General features: G+C 50.0%; 2 protein-coding genes across 3 annotated transcripts; one reads left to right on the top strand and one right to left on the bottom strand.

Annotated features, from left to right (window-relative positions):
* The first annotated feature begins 488 nt into the window (after nucleotides 1–488).
* On the top strand, nucleotides 489–7,318 carry LGALS4 (galectin 4). Of its 2 annotated transcripts, XM_055552018.1 has the most exons (10): nucleotides 535–677; nucleotides 1,000–1,088; nucleotides 2,737–2,941; nucleotides 3,777–3,911; nucleotides 5,651–5,677; nucleotides 5,791–5,829; nucleotides 6,229–6,258; nucleotides 6,550–6,638; nucleotides 6,834–6,999; nucleotides 7,081–7,318. In XM_055552018.1, the coding sequence occupies exons 1-10, from the start codon at nucleotides 633–635 to the stop codon at nucleotides 7,225–7,227; spliced, it is 972 nt and encodes a 323-aa protein (XP_055407993.1). In that variant the 5' UTR covers nucleotides 535–632; the 3' UTR covers nucleotides 7,228–7,318. The 2 variants fall into 2 exon arrangements, with proteins under 2 accessions (XP_055407994.1, XP_055407993.1); XM_055552019.1 differs by lacking the exon at nucleotides 6,834–6,999 and having other exon boundaries at nucleotides 489–677.
* A 9,347-nt stretch (nucleotides 7,319–16,665) lies between these two features.
* LOC129630647 (galectin-7-like) lies at nucleotides 16,666–18,837 on the bottom strand. Its single transcript, XM_055551152.1, has 4 exons — nucleotides 18,786–18,837; nucleotides 18,301–18,544; nucleotides 17,431–17,632; nucleotides 16,666–16,795 (listed from the first exon to the last, which is right to left on the bottom strand). The coding sequence occupies exons 1-4, from the start codon at nucleotides 18,835–18,837 to the stop codon at nucleotides 16,682–16,684; spliced, it is 612 nt and encodes a 203-aa protein (XP_055407127.1). The 3' UTR covers nucleotides 16,666–16,681.
* Nucleotides 18,838–21,636: the final 2,799 nt, after the last annotated feature.

The following is a 21,636-nucleotide window of genomic DNA, read 5'->3' as shown; positions in this document are numbered from 1 at the left end:
AGGCAAATGGGCAAATTGAAGTGAAGGCCCTGACCCAAGATCAAACAGCCAAGAAATGGCAGAGGAAGGAATTCAACCCAGGGCTTCTGGCTCCAGAAGTTGGTGATCTAAAGCACTACATACACAATATAATGTACATAGTAGAGCCATGCAGTGGGCAAGCAATAAATTTAGGTCTTTTCACAGTTCCTGGGAGTACCAAGAGTGCCCAGGTCCTCCCTGCTTTCACTTTTTTCATTGCCCATCTGTTCTGAGCCACTCCTTTTAGCCTTGCCCTGCCCAACCCTCCTGGCCTCACCTTCCTTCTGCTAACAAAGGTCCAGTCAGGTTTTATTGGCTCTGATAAGGGCCAAAGTTCACCAGCACTTCCTCTTTACAAAAGAGCCTAGAGCGGCTCTGAGCTGAGTTGCACCAGGTGTGGCCCCAGTGATCTGGATGCTGGTTGGTCACTAGTGAGGCTGTTAAGAGAAGGGAGCCTGGGATGTGCAGAAGAGAGACCCCACCATGGACCCTGCCCTGCCAGCCACACCCTTATCCTCAGCTATAAGAGCCACCCACCACCTGCTAGCTGCCACCATTCATGACTCCTGCAGCTTTTCTCACAGGAGAAGTCACCAGCCCAGGCTCTAAAGATGGCCTTTGTCCCTGCACCAGGCTACCAGCCCACCTACAACCCGGTGAGATACCCTAACCCCGGGGTTAGCTCCACCCAGACCTCCACGCACCAATTTATCCTCATCCTGAGCCTCAGAGGCACCCATCTGTGACCCTTGGGGCTGATTTACCCAATAGTGACCCTGGAGCCTGACTTACTCCCACTCTGACTCTCAGGCTATTTGCTTCCATCTGTAACTCAGCTCTCTTCATCTCACTGATCCCTCCCACTTTGGTTTCCTCTCCCTTGCTTAATGGAGTGGGGCTGGAGGGGCTTCTGAATAAGTGGTAAGGGCTGCAGTAGGGAGATGGCCTTTGAGGCCCCTCACCTGACCCCATCTGCAGACGCTGCCCTACCACAATCCCATCCCAGGAGGTCTCAGAGTTGGAATGTCCATTTACATCCAAGGAGTGGCAAGCGAGCACATGAAGAGGTAAGACCCTCCCCTGTGCCAGGCGAGCAAAGGAGGAAGTGGGGAGGGAAGGGGGTGACTGCAAATGGGGCTTCCAGCCCAAATGCAGGAGGCCTACTTCCCTTCCTCCACCCTGGCTGAGAAGAGGACTCTATGTCACTGCATCGGATGGCCAAAGACCAGCCCTGGTCTGGGGAGTCCAGGGTTTGGTGATCAGATCAAGAAGGGGACCCTCGGGACTGGGAGGTGTCAGGGAGACTCACTATGACAGGTGGCCCCAAACTTGGACCACTGGATTGGAATTGATGGGTATGATAGCATGAATTAAGATCATGGGCTCAGAACTGGTCCACTTGAGTTCACATCCCAGATCTGTCACTTACCAACAGTGTGACTGAGAAAGCTCTGTGTGCTTTACTTTCTCATCTGTAAAATGAGTTTTGAGGATTCAATGTGTAAAATGTGTAAAGTAGTATAATCAGTGCTACAATAACTTAGCTTTTTAAAAAATGTTATTTTATTAATTTATTTACTTTTGGCTTCATTGCTGCATACATGGTCTTCATTGCTGCATACAGGCTTTTCTCTAGTTGCAGCGAGGGGGCATTACTCTCTAGTGGCAGTGTGCGGGCTTCTTATTGTGGTATCTTAGCTTGATGTGAAACAGGCTTGAGAGCTCGGGCTTCAGTAGTTGTGATGCATGGGCTCAGTAGTTGCTGCTCACGAGCTTAGTTGCCCTGGCACATGTGGAATCTTCCCAGACCGGGGATTGAACCCATGTCCCTTTCACTGGCAGGCAGAGTCACAACCACTGGGCCATCAGAGAAGTCCTTAGATTTTTTTATGGCTTTAAAATAGGATCGTCGTTTCTTTGTTCATTTTTTATACATCCGCTGAGCGCCCACTCTGTGCCTAGACGCTGGGAACAGAGCAGTCAACAGGACAAAGATCCCTGGAGCTGACATCCTAGTAGAGGAGAGGGATAAAAAATAAATTTAACTCAAATATACAATTTGGCAAATGGTGATAAATGCTATGGAGACAAATAAGGAGAGAAGAGAGATGGGGAACAGATGTGGGGGAGAGGATGTGGCATTGTCCCATTAAATAAGGTGGCCAGGGAAGGGAACTTTTCAGCAAAGACCTGAAGGAGGTGAGGGAGGGAGTCTGGGGTGTGTCTGAGGTGTATCTGACTGCCAAGTCCTGAGGCAGGTGTGTGCCTGCCCCCTTGAGGTAATTTGTGGGATGCTGATGTGAAATGAGCTGTGGAAAGTGCTCGGATTTGGGTCTTGAAATGGTTGGATGGCATCACTGACTCCATGGACATGAGTTTGAGCACGCTCCAGGAGTTGGTGATGCACAGGGAAGCCTGGCATGCAGCAGTCCATGGGGTCGCAAAGAGTTGGACAGGACTGAGCAACTGAACTGAACTGAGAGTCCCTCTGGCTGCACGTGGGGAATGGGCTTCAGGAACTGGGGACGGGGATAAAGAGACTTGAACTGATAGATTCAAGTTTGTCGGGGCAAACGCAGGAGTCCCAGGGGTGGTCCTATTTGAAACTGGGTGGGGGAAGGATTTCTCATAAGGACAGGGAGTAAGCGACGGGGTAGCGATGGGAAACTGCCCCTTGGAGTGCAGCCAAGGGTACAGCCCTCCGTGTCCCGCCAGGTTCTTCGTGAACTTCGAGGTGGGGCAGGGCCAAGGGGCAGACGTCGCCTTCCACTTCAATCCCCGCTTTGATGGCTGGGATAAGGTGGTCTTGAACTCGAAGCAGAACGGCTCGTGGGGCAACGAGGAGAGGAAAATGAGCATGCCCTTCCGCAAGGGCGCGGCCTTCGAGCTGGTGTTCATGGTCACGACGGAGCACTTCAAGGTCAGAGCCGTGGGGGCGGGGCCTCCCCGCCCCGCTCCTCGCCCCGCTCCTCCCTCCCTCCTTTTCTTCCTTTCTTCCTGTCTGCCTGCCTGCCTTTCTTCCCTTACTCCCTCCCACCCGCCGTTTCTTTCTTCTTTTTCCCTCTCTCCCTTTCCCCTCCCTCCTCCCTTTTTTCTTTTCTTTTCCTTCTTTCCTGCCTATTAGCCAATTCTTTTTCTTTTAATTTTTTTTTCATTTAGAACTTTTTAAATACAAATTCTCTCATCTCTTTTTCTTATTCCCATTCCTCCACCGTGGAGACCCTTCTGACATGTTTCGCGTTTATCATCTTGCCCCTCTGTGTTCTTGGGAGATTGAGATTTGTGTTAGTCGCTTCAGTCGTATCCAACTCTTTGCCACCCCATGGACTGCAGCCCTCCAGGCTCCTCTGTCCCTGAAATTCTCCAGGCAAGAATACTGGAGTGGGTTGCCCTTCTCCTCAGGGGATCTTCCTGACCCAGGCGTCGAACCCAGGTGTCCCACATTGCAGGCAGACTCTTTAACTTCTGAGCCACTAGGGAAGCCCCAACACACACAAAAGGAAGCACCGAATTGTGGGAAACCCTCCTCTCCTGGGCCAGGGCTGATAGCTGTCAACTCCAGGTCTGTCTGCTCCCATCTCTACCTGCCACTTCCCCTCCCCTATTATTTAACTGCAAATCCTAGATATCATATAATTTCATTCATAAATATTTTTGTTTTGACCCCATGTCAAAAAAGCTCCCTATTGCCTGCTTCCTGTTTCTACCTTCCCAAGGTCATGGGTGCCGACTCTGACCTTACCCCTGCCCTCCAGGTGGTGGTGAATGGGACTCCCTTCCATGAGTTTAAGCACCGGATCCCGCTGCAGATGGTCACCCACCTGCATGTGGATGGTGACCTGAGGCTTCAATCAATTAACTTCATTGGAGGCCAGCCCCCCTCAAACCAGGTGTGTGGTGTCTCTCTCTCCTGTCTGCTTGTTTCCTTCCTTAATTCATGCCCATGTTTACTTATTTCCTGGGCACTTTCTCTGTGCCAGACCCACTGCTGGGTGATTCCATGGACCTAGCGACAACCAAGACAATCTACTGGGAAGATGGCTCTGTCGCCAGATGGTGGTGGCCACAGGTGGTCAGTGCGGGGGTGGGAGGTATACAGGTGATTTGGAGAGTCTTTCTTTTTCTAAGGTATTTGAACCATTTTCTACACCATCATTTTGTTTTGTTTATTTTTACTTATTTTTTTGGCTGTGCCACTTGGCTTACAAGATCCTTGTTCCCTGACCAGGGATTGAACCCTGGCCCTTGGTAATGAAAGTACAGAATACCAACCTCTGGACCATCAGGGAATTCCCTGCAGGGTCTTAAGGAAGGACTTTCTGAAGAAGACATAGGTGTGTGAGCTGAGTCAGAAAGCACAGACCCAGTGACCAGGAAACCCACTCCCAGGTCCATAGTGAACGATTGGCCACCAAAACACAGGCACTAGAACCCTCCCAGCAGCACCACTTGGAGCAACTCAGACTCCATACCCCTGGCATGTCCTTTAGCTGAGGGCTCTCCCCTTCCCAACCTGTGAGTCCCCCAGTCCCTCCCAGGGGAAAGTACTCTCTGATGATCATCAGCCCCAGTCTACAGATGTGGGAACTGAGGCACAGAGAGCTTAAGTAACTTGCCCAAGGTCTTGGAGCTTGTAATTGGCAGAGGCACAGATCAAACCACTCTGCCTCCCCAGTGAGGAATGTCTTCATCCATAAGGTAACCTCAGGCCTAGGGTAACCTCATTTTATCTTGTGCTCCGTCAATGTATTGTATTATTTTTTTAGTTTTTATTTATTTATTTTTGGCCTCACTGCCAAAAATGAGGGAATTCCCTCATCAATGTATCTTAAAAAAAAAAAAAGAGGAAATCCCCTGGTGGTCCAGGGATTACGACTTTGTTCTTTCACTGCTGAGCACTTGGGTTCGATCCCTGGTCAGGGAGCTAAGATCCCACCAAATGCACAATACAGGCAGGAGAAAAAAAAAAAAAAAAAAAAGAAGCTATTTTTAAAAACTGGCTTAACACAGAAGTCAAGGCAGAAAGGAGTTCATTAGAAACAGAGAGAAAGGGTGAAGAAAAATTGTCCAGATGGGGGAAAAGGTTTTCCGGGCACAAGAAGCCACAGTTGAGAAGGTGAGGGCGAGTGAGAAACAGAGGCAGGGAGAGCCAGAGACTGAGAAAGAGAGAGTCTCACACAGACTGAAAACGCCTGAGACAGACAGGGGAGAGATGGGAACTCGGCTGGTAAAAGCACCCCTGGTTGCCTCAGGGTGGTCACGCAGAGTGAGGGGCAAATTGTGGTTGGTGATGAGGTGAGCAGAGTATTGTGTGGGCTTGGGAGGTGTTCTGAGGATGCTCACTTTATTGCGGGACTCCTGGATTGAGGAGGGAGGTGAGGAGTGGATGAGGGTCCTGGGACAGCAGGAAGCCAGGATGGGGCAGGTATCAGCCTTGTCCTAGAGGGGTGGGGAGAGGTGCACTGAAGATCCCTAAACTTGATGAGTTCCTTGCCATGAATGAGCCATCTGGGCACACCCAGAGTTCCCATGGATGGTGGTGGCGGGCTGCCCTGGGGCAGGCATCCTTGACACCTTCCAGGCCCTAGTTTGGGGCCCCCCTCATTGCCTCCTTCTCCTCTCTCCACAGATGCCCATGCCTGCTCAGGTGTACCCAGTAAGTACCTGCTGGTGGGTGATGGACTTCCCCTCGAGGTGGGGGTTCAGTGGCTGAGGAGGCCCTGGGGCCCCCAGCCTCTCACCACTCATGTCTTCCTTCTATCCATGTAGAGTCACGGACAGTACTATCAACAACAGAGCAGACTGCCTGTAAGTGGGACGGTGTATGGCCATTTGGGTGTTGGGTGGTAAGAGTTGGGGGGTGGTCAGATTGGTTCCCAGTTGTATTAATCCAGCACCTAGAGATATGCCTGCATGTAGTAGCTGTTGTTGTTTAGTCGCTCAGTCGTGTCTGACTGTTTGTGACCCCATAGACTGTAGCCCTCCAGGCTCCTCTGTCCATGGGATTCTCCAGGCAAGAATACTGGAGTGGGTTGCCATTTCCTTCTCTGGGCAAACTTCCCAACTCAGGGACTGAACCCACATCTCCTGCATTGGCAGGTGGATTCTTTATCTCTGAGCCATCAGGGACGGCCCCTGTATGCCATAGGTGTGCCCTAATTTTTGTCGAATATTACAGAATAGTATCTCCTCTTCCTCACTTCACAGACCATGGAGGGACCCCCAGCCTTCAACCCGGTAAGGTGTCTGGCAGGAGTTTAGGGTTCTGTGGTGGGAAGTTTGTGGGAAAACAGGAGTGGGAGGTCCTGAACCACTGGGAGCCTTGAGAAGGTTGGAAACAGAACGGGCAGAGCACATTTGGGACAGGAGGTGGGTGGGGAGAGGGTAGAATTGGTGGTCAGAGTCGGTGGGGCTTGGAGGTTTGCAGCGTTTCCCACAATAAGTGAACGCTCCTCTCTGAAAATTCATCCCTGCCTCTGGCTTCTGGGGACCTGAGAGATGTTGGGGTGTTGTGTTTTCTTTCCACAGCCCGTGCCATTTAATGGGAGACTGCAAGGGGGGCTCATAGCTCGAAGAACCATCATTATCAAGGGCTACATACCCCCCACAGCCAAGAGGTACAGAATCTAGATTGAGGTGTGAAATCTCTGTCGCCATCATTGCTCAAACCTAGGAGTCTGAACCCTCAATCCCCTCCTCCATTGGAGACCCTGGAGTCCAGGCCCCAGTTCCCTCTTTCCTTGGGGAGCAAGGTGCTCCCCCAGCCCCCCTCCCATACCCCCACCTTACTCCTGCCTTCCTCTCTGCCCCAGCTTTGTCATCAACTTCAAGGTGGGATCCTCTGGGGACGTGGCTCTGCACATTAACCCCCGCATGACCGAGGGCGCTGTGGTTCGGAACAGCTTTCTGAATGGCTCTTGGGGATCTGAGGAGAGGAAGGTCCCCTGCAACCCGTTTGGTCCTGGACAGTTCTTTGATGTGAGTCTGGGGTCTCTTTCCCTGCTTCCCTCCGAAGCGTCTGTCCTGGCCCTGGCCTCATGCCTGCCCTTCTCCCTGCAGCTGTCCATTCGTTGTGGCGCAGATCGCTTCAAGGTGTATGCCAATGGCCAGCACCTCTTCGACTTCTCCCATCGCCTCTCAGCCTTCCAGAGGGTGGACTTGGTGGAGATCCACGGTGATATCACCTTGTCCTACGTCCAGATCTGATCTATTCCTGGGGCCATAACCCTTGGGAACACAGAGGAAGATCCTGTAGGACCCTTTCTAAGCCCCTAATAAAATGTCTGAGGGTGTCTCATGAATGTATGTGACTCCATTCACTTCCCTCATTGTCTCTTTCTTTTTGATTCAGCCATCCAGTCATCTGGTCATCCATCTTCTCATCATAATAAACCTAGGCCTTTGAGTGTATCAACCCATTCACTCCTCACAATGCCAATAGGTAGGAACTATTAATATCTTCCATGTGTAAATGATGAGGAAACAGGCAAAGAAAAATGAACTTCACTGCCTAAGGTCACAGAGTCCATAAATGGCAGAACTAGGATTCAAATCAAGGTGGTCTGGCTCCCGTGCTCAACCACTGTGTAGTCTTGTAGTGGGAATTCCTAATAATGTACTTTTACAGGCTTGAGAAATTTCACAGAAATAGCACCTGAAAAAACAGCATATATTAAGAAATTATGTTAATGATTATCTTTCATGTTTTTCTTAAGAACAATCACCTTGTTACGAACTCCAAGGCCAGACCCAGAAGGGAGTATGACTGGGATCATGAAAACATGGGCCTTGAAACACCAGGTTGGCTCCAGGCATGAACGCTGCCTAAGTACTTGCTAATTGTTCCCGAGACTAGTCCAGAAGGGAACGGCCTGGGATAAGCACAAGGAGATCTGGACTAAGTCAGTGTAGTTATTACGTTTAGAAGTATGTGATTAACATAACCTGTGTCTTGAGAAGGATAAGATCTGAGAAAGTCTTGTAGTCTGCAATTAGGAATAAAAGCTGAACTCAGAGCGGACTCTGCCCCTCAGTCCCACAGAGGCTGCAGTTCCCCTGACCCATTGCACCAGATTTTGTGTTCTGTCTTCATTCTCGTCACATGCTCCTGGACCATTAGGGCAACATAACCTGTTGTCCCATCCACCACTATATCCATCTAACCAAAAGCCATAAATCTATTCAACTTCTAAATATCTAGCCACTCGCTAGTCCATTTATCCATCTGTTCAGCCATCTTTTCATCCAACCCTTCATCCATCCACCCATCCATTCATCTCTCCACCTATCTCTGTCATCATCCAGCAATATTTCTAAAAAGTCATGCAAGCATATGTTCATCCATCCACCTAAATATCCAACCATTCATTCACTAATCAGTCAATCTTCCTCTCCCTTTATCCATTCAGCTCTCTGTTCATCCACTGTTCATCCACTCATCATCCAATCTTTCACCTTCCATCTATTCAAGCATCTTTTTACTCGTTTATTAGTCCATATGTCTACCCATTCAGCCATCCTTACATCCAAATTTCATTCATCCATTCATCTCTTCACTCCTTCATTTGTCCCTGCAATTCTCTGCCTTACAGCACATCCATCCATCCATCCATTTGTCCATTCACCTCTCCATCCAGTCATCCATTCATTTCTCCATTTATATCTATCCAGTCATCCATTCATCTCTTCATGATTCATTCCCAACTGTTTATGCACCCATTATTTCTTCATATGTCCACTAACCATCTGTCATTTATTCAGACATCCCTTTATCATCACCTTTGTGTTGATTTAGTAATTCATTTATTTATACTTTCTTGCATCCATTTATTCCCTTATAATTTGACTTACTCACTTGCTTGTTCTCATATCCAGTTATTTGTCAGTGCCCACTCAGTTGCTCATTCAGTTTATTGTCTCATTCATTCACCTAGTCTAGTTCTCAAACAGTTCTACATTGCAATTTCCTGGGGAGCTTTTAAAAAATATTGATATCTGATCCCAACCCAGACCATGATTTGATTAAACTATATAAAAACACCATTTTTGTAGGTTTAAAATGCTTAAATATCAATCATTCCATATGTTCCAGCCTGGTATATCAGTAGCAGGTTCCAGGCATCAATATGTTCATTTAGGTCTCCAGATGATTCTATGGATTTGTCAGACTCTGATACAAGATGTTCCTCAGACCCTGGATGGATGCTAGGAGGGGTCAGGAAGGGAGGAGGGATGACCTGGGCAACCTCCAGTCTGAGGCTTCTCCTTCTGGACTCTCTCTTGTCACACTGAACAGTCACTGCCCAGGAATGGCCATGGAGTTACACATCAGACCTGAGCCTAGAGGGGCTTAGGGAGAGGGGCCCCCAAAGAGCTGGGGAGGTCATGTCTGATTTTGTATCACTGCTGCAAAATGTCTGAAGAAATAATGGCTACAGACTTACCCAATTTTATGGAAGACATTAGATTCTAGATCCAAGAAGCTCAGTGTACTGCAAGTAGGATAAATACAAAGAGATCCGTACCTAGACCCAACATAGGCAAACTGCAGGAAGAAGGAAAAACGACTAGGACAGTTTTGAAAGCTGCAAGTGAAAAACAGCTCAACACAAACAGGGGAACAGCATGTGTTTACAGAAAGAACTAACTGTTCACAGAAACGGTGGAGGTCAGAATGCAGTTGAATGATTTATTCAGAGTACTAAAGAAAGGAAAACTGTCAATAATTCTATATTCAACAAAACTACATTTTAAAACTGAAGGCAAGGGACTTCCCTGGTGGTCCAGTGGTTGAGAATCCTCCTGCCAATGCAGAGGATGAGGATTCAATCCCTGGTTGGGGAACTAAATTCTCACATGCCCAGGGCAGCTAAGCCCATGGGCCACACCACAGAGCACTCTGAAACCCATTTGCCACAACTACAGAGAAGCCAGCGTGCTGCAGCAAAGGGTCCTGCAGGCCACAGGAAGGTCCCGCACACCACACCTGAGACCCAACACAGCCCAACATGATCAAATAGCTAAGTCAATATTAAAAAAACAAAACCGAAGGCAAAAGAAAGACATTCTCAGGTAGACAAAAATCAAGAATTCATTGTGAGCTGATCTACCCTGTTGGAAATGCTGAAGAAAGTCCTTCACTTTGAAAGAAAATGACATCAAATCCACGGGAAGAAAGAAATGAAGAATCCTAGAAATTATAAATATGTGGATAAACATTTTTAAAAATCAGTGTTTTTCTTTTTTTTTTTTTTTAATTTAAAAATGTGATTGTAAAAGTGGAAATTATAACACTATGTTGTAGAGTGTATAACATATATGGATGTGATGGAACAACAGTAGCACAAAATAAGGTGGGAAATGGAGATATGTTGGAACAAGTCTGCTATATTTTACTGTAATTCAATATGTATTAACCTAAAGTTGACTGTGATCATTTATAGTATAAATATTGTCATCCCTAGAGTGGCCATTTAAAAACCAGCTTTCAAAATATATAGTTTTTTAAAAAAATAAACAGAGGAATTTAAATAGTATACTAAAAGTTGTTTAACACAGGAGAAGGTAGTGAATGAGTCACAGCGAGTGAAAACGGACAACAAAATGGCAGCCATGAAGCCAACCATATCGATCATGACATCACATGTGAATGACATAAACATTCCAATCTAAAGTCAGAGATCATCTGTGGTAGTCAGCTTCCAAAGTGGCCTCCAAGGATACTCACACCCTTGTGTGAACACCTCCCAAACTACCAGTGCTGCTGTGAATGAGTAGGAAAATACGGCAGAACTCGTGGTACAAACGGGGTTATGAGACACTGCAGCTTCTGTCTGGGCTTGTTCTACCGCTGACATTTTTCCATCCCTCCTCTCGGAGGAGTCAGGAACTTCTTGAACAGTCCTGGGTAAGTGTTCATGTGACAAGAGACTGAAACTCCTGCCAGCACTCATGTGTGTGAGCCCTCTTTGGAGAAGCTCCTGTAATCCCAGTCAAGCCTTGAGAATAGGGGTTGCAAACTTTTTCTATAATGTTGTTGTGTGTTGTTTAGTTACTAAGTCGTGTCCAACTCTTCGCCACCCCATGGACTGCAGCTGGCCAGGCTCCTCTGTCCATGGGATTTTCCAGGCAAGGACACTGGAGTGGGTTGCCATTTCCCTCTCTAGGAGATCATCCCAACCCAGATTCAAACCAGAGTCTCCTGCACTGGCAGGCAGATTCTTTCCTGCTAAGCTGCCAAGCCACATAGTAAACCCTTTAGGCGTTGTGGTTGACCTGAAAAATTCCTGAAATCCACTGGTGAAGCGCAAAAGCAGCCAATAGGCAATACATAAATGAAAGAGCATGACTATGTTCCAGTAAAACTATTTATGGACACTGAAATGTGTATTTCATATCATTTTCAGAGTTATGAAATATTCTTTTTTTTTTTTCACTTTTTCCCAGCTATTTTAAAGTGTGGAAATCATTCTCAGATTGTGACTCTTACAAAAACAGGCATTGGGTGGATTTAGCCCACTGCCATAGTTTGCCAAAACTTCTTTCGGATGATAGAAACTTCACTGATAGTTTGTAGCTTCATGAAAACTCAGCACCCAACCACCTAGTTAAGCCACTCCTGGACTCCAAACTTCAGAAACAGTAAGACAATAAGTATTTGTTATTTTATGACATTAATGGGATAATTTGCTATGAAGCAATAGATAATAATACACTGTCAGCCTGAATAAGAAAGTCAGACCCAAGCATATGCTTATTTGTACTTTAGATCTAACTTTTTAGACATAAAAAAGTTGAAAGTAAAAGGATAAGAAAAATACCAGGCAAACAGTAAGCATAAGAGAGTGAGGACAAAATTGGTATCAGTGCAATAGATGTTAAAAAAATTTTACTAGAGACAAAGAAGAACATAGAAAGTGAAAGTGGAGAGAGAAAAAGTTGGCTTAAAGCTCAACATTCAGAAAACGAAGATCATGGCATCCGGTCCCATCACTTCATGGGAAATAGATGAGGAAACAGTGGAAACAGTGTCCGATTTTATTTTTCTGGGCTCCAAAATCACTGCAGATGGTGACTGCAGCCATTAAATTAAATACTCCTTGGAAGGAAAGTTATGACCAACCTAGATAGCATATTCAAAAGAAGAGACATTACTTTGCCAACAAAGGTCCATCTAGTCAAGGCTATGCTTTTTCCTGTGGTCATGTATGGATGTGTGACACCCTACTCCAGTACTCTTGCCTGGAGAGTCCCATGGATGGAGGAGCCTGGTAGGCTGCAGTCCATGGGGTCGCAGGGGGTCGGATACGACTGAGCGGCTTTGCTTTCACTTTTAACTTTCATGCATTGGAGAAGGAAATGGCAACCCACTCCAGTGTTCTTGCCTGGAGAATCCCAGGGACGGGGGAGCCTGGTGGGCTGCCGTCTATGGGGTCGCACAGAGTCGGACACGACTGAAGTGACTTAGCTTAGCTTGTATGGATGTGAGAGTTGGACTGTGAAGAAGGCTGAGCACCAGAGAATTGATGCTTTTGAACTGTGGTGTTGAAGAAGACTCTTGAGAGTCCCTTGGACTGCAAGGAGATCCAACCAGTCCATTCTGAAGGAGATCAGCCCTGGGATTTCTTTGGAAGGAATGATGCTAAAGCTGAAATTCCAGTACTTTGGCCACCTCATGCGCAGAGTTGACACATTGGAAAAGACCCTGATGCTGGGAGGGATTGGGGGCAGGAGGAGAAGGGGATGACAGAGGATGAGATGGCTGGAGGGCATCACTGACTCCATGGATGTGGGTCTGGGTGAACTCCAGGAGTTGGTGATGGACAGGGAGGCCTGGCGTGCTGCGATTCATGGGGTCGCAAACAGTCGGACTGAACTGAACTGAACTGACATCAAATATACACATCAAAGATACACATGTAGGGAATTTCCTAGAGCTCCAGTGGTTAGGACTTGGTGGGTTCACAGCAGCGGGGCAGGGATTCTATCCTTGGTCAGGGAACTAACATCCTGCATGCCCAGAGGCATGGCAAAGACAAAAAAAAAAAAAAAAGACAAAAAACCCCAAACACATGTATATTGCTAAGTGACCAAAGCAAGGTGAGTAGGTGGAGAACTCAATTTTATGCAGGGAGGGGCGGGAAAACTGCATATGCATGAGTTTAGGAGTATAGAGAGGACTTCTTTGGTGGTCCAGTGGTTAAGAATCTGCCTTGTAATGCAGGGGACACTGGTTCCACCCCTGGTCTGGGAAGATTCCACGTGCCAAGGGACAACCGGGCTGGTGTGCCACAAATACTGAAGCCCACGCGCCCCAGAGCCCAGCTCCACAAGAGACGCCACCACAACTGACGTAGCCCGAGCCCCGCAACTAGAGAGTGGCCCCACTCCCCGCAACTAGAGAGCAGCAATGAGGACCCAGCACAGCCCAGAAGTAGATAAATAATAAAATATTTATATACATTAAAAAGGTAAATAATAAAACATATTTTTAAAAAAAGAAGTACAGAGTTTTAGAAAGAAACACAAGAAATGAAGACACTGGTAACAGAAGTTTATTCTTATAAAGGAGGACTTTCATAGGCATGTTTTATATATTTATATTTTTCTGTTTTGAAATGACAAACACAGAAAGTTGTAAGCACAGCACAAACATTTTTTTTTCCTATACACATTTGAGCACTAGTTGCCAATATGCTGCCTGATCGCCTTCAAATACTTCACTGTGTATTTCCACACAAACAAGAACATTTTTTGCATGTCCACTGTAAGGCCACAGTGAAAATCAGGAAATCTACGGGCATGGAGAACTATCATCTGTTCTGAAGACTCCAACCGCGTTTACCATGGTGCCAATGACTACTTTTCACTGCAAACCTGGAAATTTGTACCGTAAGTGTATCTGTGTACATGTGAGCTTGGTTGCTCAGTGGTGTCCAACTCTTTGCGACCCCATGGACTGGAGCCCGCCAGGCTCCTCCGTCCATGGGATTCTCCAGGCAAGAATCCTGGAGTGGGTCGCCATTTCCTCCTCCAGGGGATCTTCCTGACCCAGGGATCAAGTCCGGGTATCTTGTGTTGCAGGCAGATTCTTTACCATCTGAGCCACCAGATCTGCTCTGTGTGTGTGTGCATGTGTGCGTGTGTGTACATGTCTCTGGTAGCTCAGACGGTAAAGAATGCCTGCAATGTGGGAGACCTGAATTCGATCCCGGGGTTGGGAAGATCCCCTAGAGGAGTGCATGGCAACCCACTCCTGTATTCTTGCCTGGAGAATCCCCATGGACAGAGAAGTCTTGCAGGCTACAGTCCATGGGGTCACAGAGTCGGACACTACAGAGCGACTAAGCACAGCAGGAATATATCCTTGAAGAGGCAAAAACAAAAAACAACAACAACAACAAAAATGAGCCCAGGGGACCAGGGGAATTCAGACTTTCCTGGGTCTTCCACTGGGAGAGGGGAGCCTTCATCCCACGATTCATCCAGAGACACACTCTCAAGAGCTGAACCTGGGGTGGGGTGACTTCAGCCGAAGGGCCTCAAGGGGCAGAAAAATGGGTCCAGAAAAGGCTGAAGCCCCGCGCAGCACGGCTGGTTTTCCCACCACCCCAGGTTCAGTAGGGAACCGGTCCCAGCTTGCTGAGCCTCTGTTCTTAAGCCGAGGCTCAGCAAGTTTTAAACTTCTGTAGCAGACACGGAATTTTCCAGGCAAGAACACTGGAGCGGGTTGCCATTTCCTGCTGCTGCTGCTAAGTCACTTCAGCCGTCTCCGACTCTGTGCGACCCCATAGACGGCAGCCCACCAGGCTCCCCCGTCCCTGGGATTCTCCAGGCAAGAACACTGGAGTGGGTTGCCATTTCCTTCTCCAATGCATGAAAGTGAAGAGTGAAAGTGAAGTCGCTCAGTCGTGTCCGACTCTTGGCGACCCCATGGACTGCAGCGTACCAGGCTCCTCCGTCCATGGGATTTTCCAGGCAAGAGTACTGGACTAGGCCAGGGGATTTTCCCAACCCAAGGATCAGAACCCACGTCTCTTACATCTTCCATGGATACGGAAGCTGGGTGCATCCCGCCAGAGGCGCGGCCCCGGACTTTCCCAGAACCCGGCCCAGCCCTCCGTGCGCGGCTGGCATGCTGCACCCTCCCGGCTCCATCCGCAGGTGACAACCCCGGCAGCTGCGAGCGCCTCGCTGAGGGGGTTGGGGGTGATCGTGTGGCCCTGACTACCCCCGGCCCCCACCAGAGCCCTTCAGTGGCGGCCCAGAGAACCCCTGAATCCAGATAATCCCAACCTGGAGGTCGCGGGGTGGGAGCAGTGGGGGGAGACTGGGCGTCTGCAGGGACCCAGCTCCCCCTTTCCCGTAGAATCTCGGGTAAGACCGGGTTGGGGATGGGACGCTCGCAGCCTTCGGGTGAGCCCAGGAGGACGAAGTGTGTGGACCCACTAGACATGGCAGACCCGCCCTTCGCGTCCAGCGTCTCCTCTGCGGGGAGGCTGGCGCTCCAGTGCGCTTCTGACCCGGGGCACAAAGGGCGGAAGCCTGTCCAGACCCGACTGCCAGAGGTCTAGGCAGGTGAAGTCCGATTTGCTTCCGAACCCCTCCCCGCACGAGCCACCTGCAGCCGCCTGGAGGTGGGGGAAGCTGGGGAGAGACAAGAAGCTGGGGGTGCGTGCGGGGAGCCTGAAATTCACTCACCTGAGGTCCCCAAGGGACCTGATTGCAGACGAACCGATTGGGGGGTCTGTTACACGGGGGCGCCAAGGGAAGGCTTGTGTATGTGTGTGTGTATGTGCTCAATCGCTCGGTCGTGTCCGACTCTTTGAGACCCCATGGACTATGGCCTGTCAGGCTTTTCTGTCCATGGGATTTCCCAGGCAAGAATACTGGAGTGGGTTGTGGTGTCCTCCTCCAGGGATCTTCCGACCCTGAGATTGAAACCGCAATTCCTGCATTGGCAGGCGGCTGGAGCCACCAGGGAAGTCAAGGGAGGGCTTAGAAAAGGAAAGTCGCTCAGTTGTGTCCAACTCTTTGCGACCCCATGGACTATACAGTCCATGGAATTCTCCAAGCCAGAATACTGGAGTGGGAGCATTTTCCTCCTCCAGGGGTCTTCCCAACCCAGGGATTGAACCCAGGTCTCCCACATTGCGGGCGGATTCTTTACCAGCTGAGCCTCAGGGGAAGCCCAAGAATACTGCAGTGGGTAGCCTATCCCTTCTTCAGTGGATCTTCCCGACCCAGAAATTGAACCGGGGTTTCCTGCATTGGAGGCAGATTCTTTACTGAATTATCAGGGAAGCCCATAAGGGAGGGACCCTCCAAACTCTTATCGGCTCACCCTCATCGCACTACCACCTGGCTGCTCCGCAAAGTGCAGCAGGAAGGCGAGTCAAAGCCCCAGCCCCACCAGATCGCGACCGTCCCTAGGCCTCTAGGGACAGCACCTGCCTAGTTCTGGGAGATCTAGGCTCAGACCCGCCCCCGCTAGGGCATTGCTGTGTGACCTTCAATCAGTGTCTTCACCTCTCTGAACGTGCTACTCTCGTCTATATGAAGGAGACACTGACACAAAGGAGGCGCACAGATGAGCGACTAAAGACTTTATTTGCCATCCAAGACCCCTACCCCGGGTCTCCGCCAGCCCTCCTGGGAAGGCTCAGAAGATCTTCACCAACTCCAACTGCAGGTCCCCGCCCACCTCCAACGCGCGCACGCGCCCTGGCGGGATCCGGTACCGGAAGTGGTGGTATTCAGAATCTGTTATCACCACCTGCAGGGGCAAAGGGACGCGGCTTAACGTTCCCCAGGCAACTGTGGGGTCATTCCCGCCTCGTACCCACGCGGCGACCTGGACACTCAGGGAACCCTGTCAGGCCCCAGGGCCCCTTTGGGCAAATGGCTACTGTTCACTGTAACCCCTTGTCCTGAGGATTAAATGAATTTATTTTTGACACCTGAGTGCTTTTAGGTTTAGCTGTGGATGTAGTGTCCGCATTGCCGGGGTTCATTGCCTCCCTCGACGTGCAGATTGGAAGTGAAGACTGCCTGGGTGGTAGAGGATCTGCAGCGACCACACCCTGCACTTTCCCTGTCTCCCAGTCCATCCATTCTCCTGCCCCAGAGCCACTACCTCGGTCGCCAGTGGGCAGGGAATAGGATCCAGGATGTCTACAACTCCCGGCTGGAAACCCACCTTTTGGGCACTTGGCTCTCCCTCTCTGGTCCTTGGCACTGCTACACGCCTGCCCTCTGACAGTAGTGCGCTTGCACCAGGGGAGGTGAGGAACTGGGGAGGCCCTGCCCACCTTGGCCACGCCTTTGCTCCCAACCTCTGCCAAGGGCCTTCCTGGCCTCGCCAAGGGAAGAGACGTGGGTGTCGGAGCCCGCCCTGTGGAAGAGACACACCTTGAAGCCTTCTTCGGTGGCAATGAGGAGCACGTCGAAGGGCTGCCCTCGCTGGAAGGGAATGCCTGAGCCCCGTTCCTCTGCGCCCCAGGTGCCGCACTCCAGGGTGTTGAAGACCACCGTGGACTCGTCCAGGCGGGGGTTGAAATGCAGGGCGGCATCACTGCCTGGTTCCTCACTGCACAGCAGGTTTACGTAGAACCTGGCAGGTGGTGGAAGAGAGGGGCATCCGATAGAGAATTAACCCTTTGCCAGAGCATATCTAGAGGGACCTGAGAGCCACAATCAGGGGGAAAGGGGTGGTGGACTGGAGGCCACGAGCCCAGATTGCAGGGCACCCGAAAACCAACTGGGGACCTGGACACACATCCACCTAGACCAGGGCCTGGGTCCCCCTCGTTTCCAGAGTTTGAGAGGACCAAGGAGTCATGGTCCTGAAGACGAGAGTGCTCCCAGTTCCCAGAGGGCTGAGAACAAGGCGAGGGACCCCAGTAGTCCCAGGCACCGTAGATTCTCAGAAATCCTGAAGACTGGACCCAGGTAGTCGTAGGATTGAGTGCTTAGGCCTTCCATATGCCGAGGGCACCTCTGATTCACAGATCATATTTCCAAAGTGGCTGTGGTCTCAGACTGGAAGTCATATCATTGCCCTGGAATGCCCAGATTCTTACAATGATGTAGGGACCCCACCTCCACAGTCATGGGACAGATAAGTGAAGACATCAGATTCCAGAGGGCAGAAATAGCCTTGGGATTCCAAGATCCTGGTGGGCAAAGTTGGCCTGGGGCTTTGTTCTTTGGGCTGTAAAAGTGGGGTTCACTGAGCCTGGAAACCTCCCACCCGTTACCGCTGAGGCTCAGGGGTCTCACCTGCCAGCCTTGTCGGGGACTAAACCACGAATTCTCAACACAGTGCCCACTCGGATGCCCTCGGGCAGCGAGGTCTTGTGGGGGACATTCTGCAGCAGCCAGAGTGGATCAGGGAGGCAGAGGAGAGAGACAAGTGGGTCAGCTGTGTGGAGAACATGACCAGGACGCAGAGCAGCAGAATCAGAGAGAAGAAAGGGCACAGAGACACGGGAAAGAGAGCCAGGGGCGCAGAGGAACACAGAGACTCAGTAGGAGGATACTCAGAGGGACAGAAAGATAGATAGTAAGGGGAACCAATGGGGGGAGGGGGGAGAGCGTGGGGATGGATTGGGTGAACCCAGAAACGGCAGCCCAGAACATTCTGGCACACCAGAACACCTGCTTTCTCCTTGAAACAGGAGCCCTCAGGCAAGCCCCAGCCCCTCCCCTCTGCCAGTGCAGCCTTGGGTCCAAACCCCTCAAGCCCCCACACTGTGAGCACTCACAAAGCTCCCGGCCATGGCTGGAACAGCGGGATGGCAGTGGCAGTGGGGGCATGGCTGCTGGGACCTTAAATCAAAGCAGGGTGTGCCTGGCCCTGGTGACTCACCCTTTCCACACCCACCACCCACACCTGGCACAGACCCTGGGGCCATGCTGGCCCAGCACCCTCTTTCTAGGGCCTCTGATACGCCTGCCATCCTGAGGATTCCCAGGTGTACGGTCCCTCCCCTTTGAGCTAATAGTGATAGAGACAGTTAACAATAATAACCATACCAGCACAGCACACAGCATGGAAGGCTTGTTGAGACACCATCCCTCCAGCCCTACCTTCCTGCTGCCTGGTGGAGAGAGAAGACTCTCACATCTATTCCATCATGGAAAATCTGAGTCCTGAGAGGCGAAGCTGTGAGCTCAAACTCTGCACCCTCTCTCCCAGGTTAGGACCTGCTGCCTAGGGCTAAGGATGGGTCTCCCCTGAAATTCCAGTTGATGCTCCTGTAATATAATAATAACCATGGCAACAGGATAATGATAGGAAAGGCAGCTAAGAGGACAGGATATTCTGCCCAGTGGTCAAAGCTGTATCCTTGGTGCCTAGTGCAGTGCCTGGCACACAGTAAGTGCTCAGTGAATGTGGATGAAAGAAAGAAGGAAAGATAATGAGAAGTGCCACTGACAAAGCCTCGGGCTTGCCTAGCATGTGGGAGAGACCACTGATCTCTGACAGGCCACTGAGCATAGGGCCCCTGATCACCCTTATCTGACAGATAAGGAAACTGAGGCTCAGAAAGGAGAAGCAGTTTGCTCAAGAAACACAGCTAAGCAGAACCATGCAGACTTTGTGTCTGGCTTTCTTCATCTCTGGAAGTTCCTCTCTGGATTTTTCTGTCTCCAGGATGCCCTAGACCCCCTTGTCTCTGGCTGTCTTGTGTCTCTGTCTACCCCTGTCTCTGACTCTCTCTCTCTCTCTCTCACGTGTTCCTGTCTGTTTCTCTTCTTTGAGCCTCTCTCCTTCCAGAATTGCTTCTTCTCTCCCACCTGGTGTTCAGGACCAGGGACGAGGGAGGGGGAAGAGGACCACCCAGACTCAGATCAAAGGAGATAAAAAAGTGGGAACCACAGGTCCATTTCCAGTTCCCACAGCCCAAGACTCCAGGAGGGGAACACAGGTATGAAGGGTGGGGTAACAAAGAAAATCCTGGAAAGGGTTTGAGGCTAGAGACAGATGGGTCCCCCTAGGGTAAAGCAATTGGAGAGTCATTATTGACCAAAACTTCTAGACAAGAATAGCAGGACAACAAAGGGAGGAAGCTGGGCTCTGCTCAGACCAGATATTTCTTGTTCCTAAAGTCAGGAGACCTCCCCAACCACGTGTGCACAGAAAAGGGTCCTTGCAGGCCAATGGGGGAGCAATATCAAAGGATGCTCTACCCAGAAGCCTTTGTGGTAGGATCCATCTTGACCAAGAGATGTGTGCGCGCACATCGAAGGATCCTGAGATTACCAAATATGAATTGTGAACCAGGCAAATCAAAATGATTGGCCAAAGGAAAACTGGCAGAAATGCCCCATATAAGTGACTTAAAATGCAATGTGGGCACCACTCAGGGACTTTCCCTCTGAGTCTGCCCATTTGTCCTTCTACACATGCAGTACTCTTCCTCTTAATAAACACTTTACTTGCTTCACTACTTCCATCCTTGTGGAAATTCTTTTCTGCAAAGTCAAAGGACCAGGGCCCTTGTCACTGACCACTGGTCTCATCCCTAGGATCTGGTGCTCTCACTGCCAAAACTCAGCCTCAGTCTCTGGCTGGGAACCCAAGCCCCGCTCCAAGCCATTGCCACCCGAGATCAGGTTCTGGAAGGCAGGGAACAGGGGAGGTGTGGGGCTGAGCAGAAACCCCTCCTAGCAGCTTAGCAGCCCAGAACTCCGTGTCCCTCTCCCCACCCCACCCACCCTCCCAGTTGGTACCCCACTCAGCAGAGGGAGAAGAGGCCTGGGGCCGAGCCAGGAATGGAGACTTTGGGTGGAGACAAGACAACTCAGAAGTTGGTCCACCGCCCAAAGCCTCTCAGGCCTGCCAGCCTCCCTCCAGCCCCATCACCGCACAGTTGGTACAGCTGGGGGTGGGGGCGTGGCAAGCTTCTCAGATAGGGAGGGTGGGCAGCTGCATTTAGGTGGGGGCTGCAGGCACCCCCATTTGGCAGAGAACAAAGTGGGCTTAGAGAAAGCCAGCCTTTCTCCAAGGCCTCATGGAAAGGGTAGGGCCAGCGCCTGGTCTATGTGCCAAGGACACCCGACATCGTGATTTTAGAGAAAGTAGTAGGGTTTGAGGTGGTAACACCAGCATCTATTCGGGTGGAGAGTTTCCCAGAATGATGGGTTCTGTTACTCTGATCCATAATCGGGTCCCCTTTGTAGGCCTCCTTCCATACATTGCTGTGTATCCTGATAGCTCATCTTTGTCTTGATTTCTTCATTGTCTCTGGCTGTTTCTTCACATGCTGTCAACCTGTACGTCCAGACTTGTTTTTGATGTTTGGTCAGATATTTGCATTCAATCTGTTATCAGTTTGATTGCTGGTTCATTTCTCATAACTCAGATATGGGCACCCTGGATGCATTCTATCAGTTCTGAAATAATACACTTGGTAGCACTTTTTTTTTTTTTTACCACTTCTAAATAAGCTGGGCTTCCCTGGTGGCTCAGATGGTAAAGTGACTGCCTGCAATATGGGAGGCCCGGGTTCGATCCCTGGCTTGGGAAGATCCCCTGGAGAAGGAAATGGCAATCCACTCCAGTGCTCTTGCCTGGAAAATCCCATGGACAGAGGAGCCTGGTAGGCTACA

This window comes from Bubalus kerabau, chromosome 17 (assembly GCF_029407905.1).
Source record: "Bubalus kerabau isolate K-KA32 ecotype Philippines breed swamp buffalo chromosome 17, PCC_UOA_SB_1v2, whole genome shotgun sequence".
In the NCBI taxonomy this organism is placed as follows: domain Eukaryota; kingdom Metazoa; phylum Chordata; class Mammalia; order Artiodactyla; family Bovidae; genus Bubalus; species Bubalus kerabau.
The sequence above is the reverse complement of the archived record's forward strand: the minus strand, read 5'-3'. Positions and strand labels throughout refer to the sequence as shown.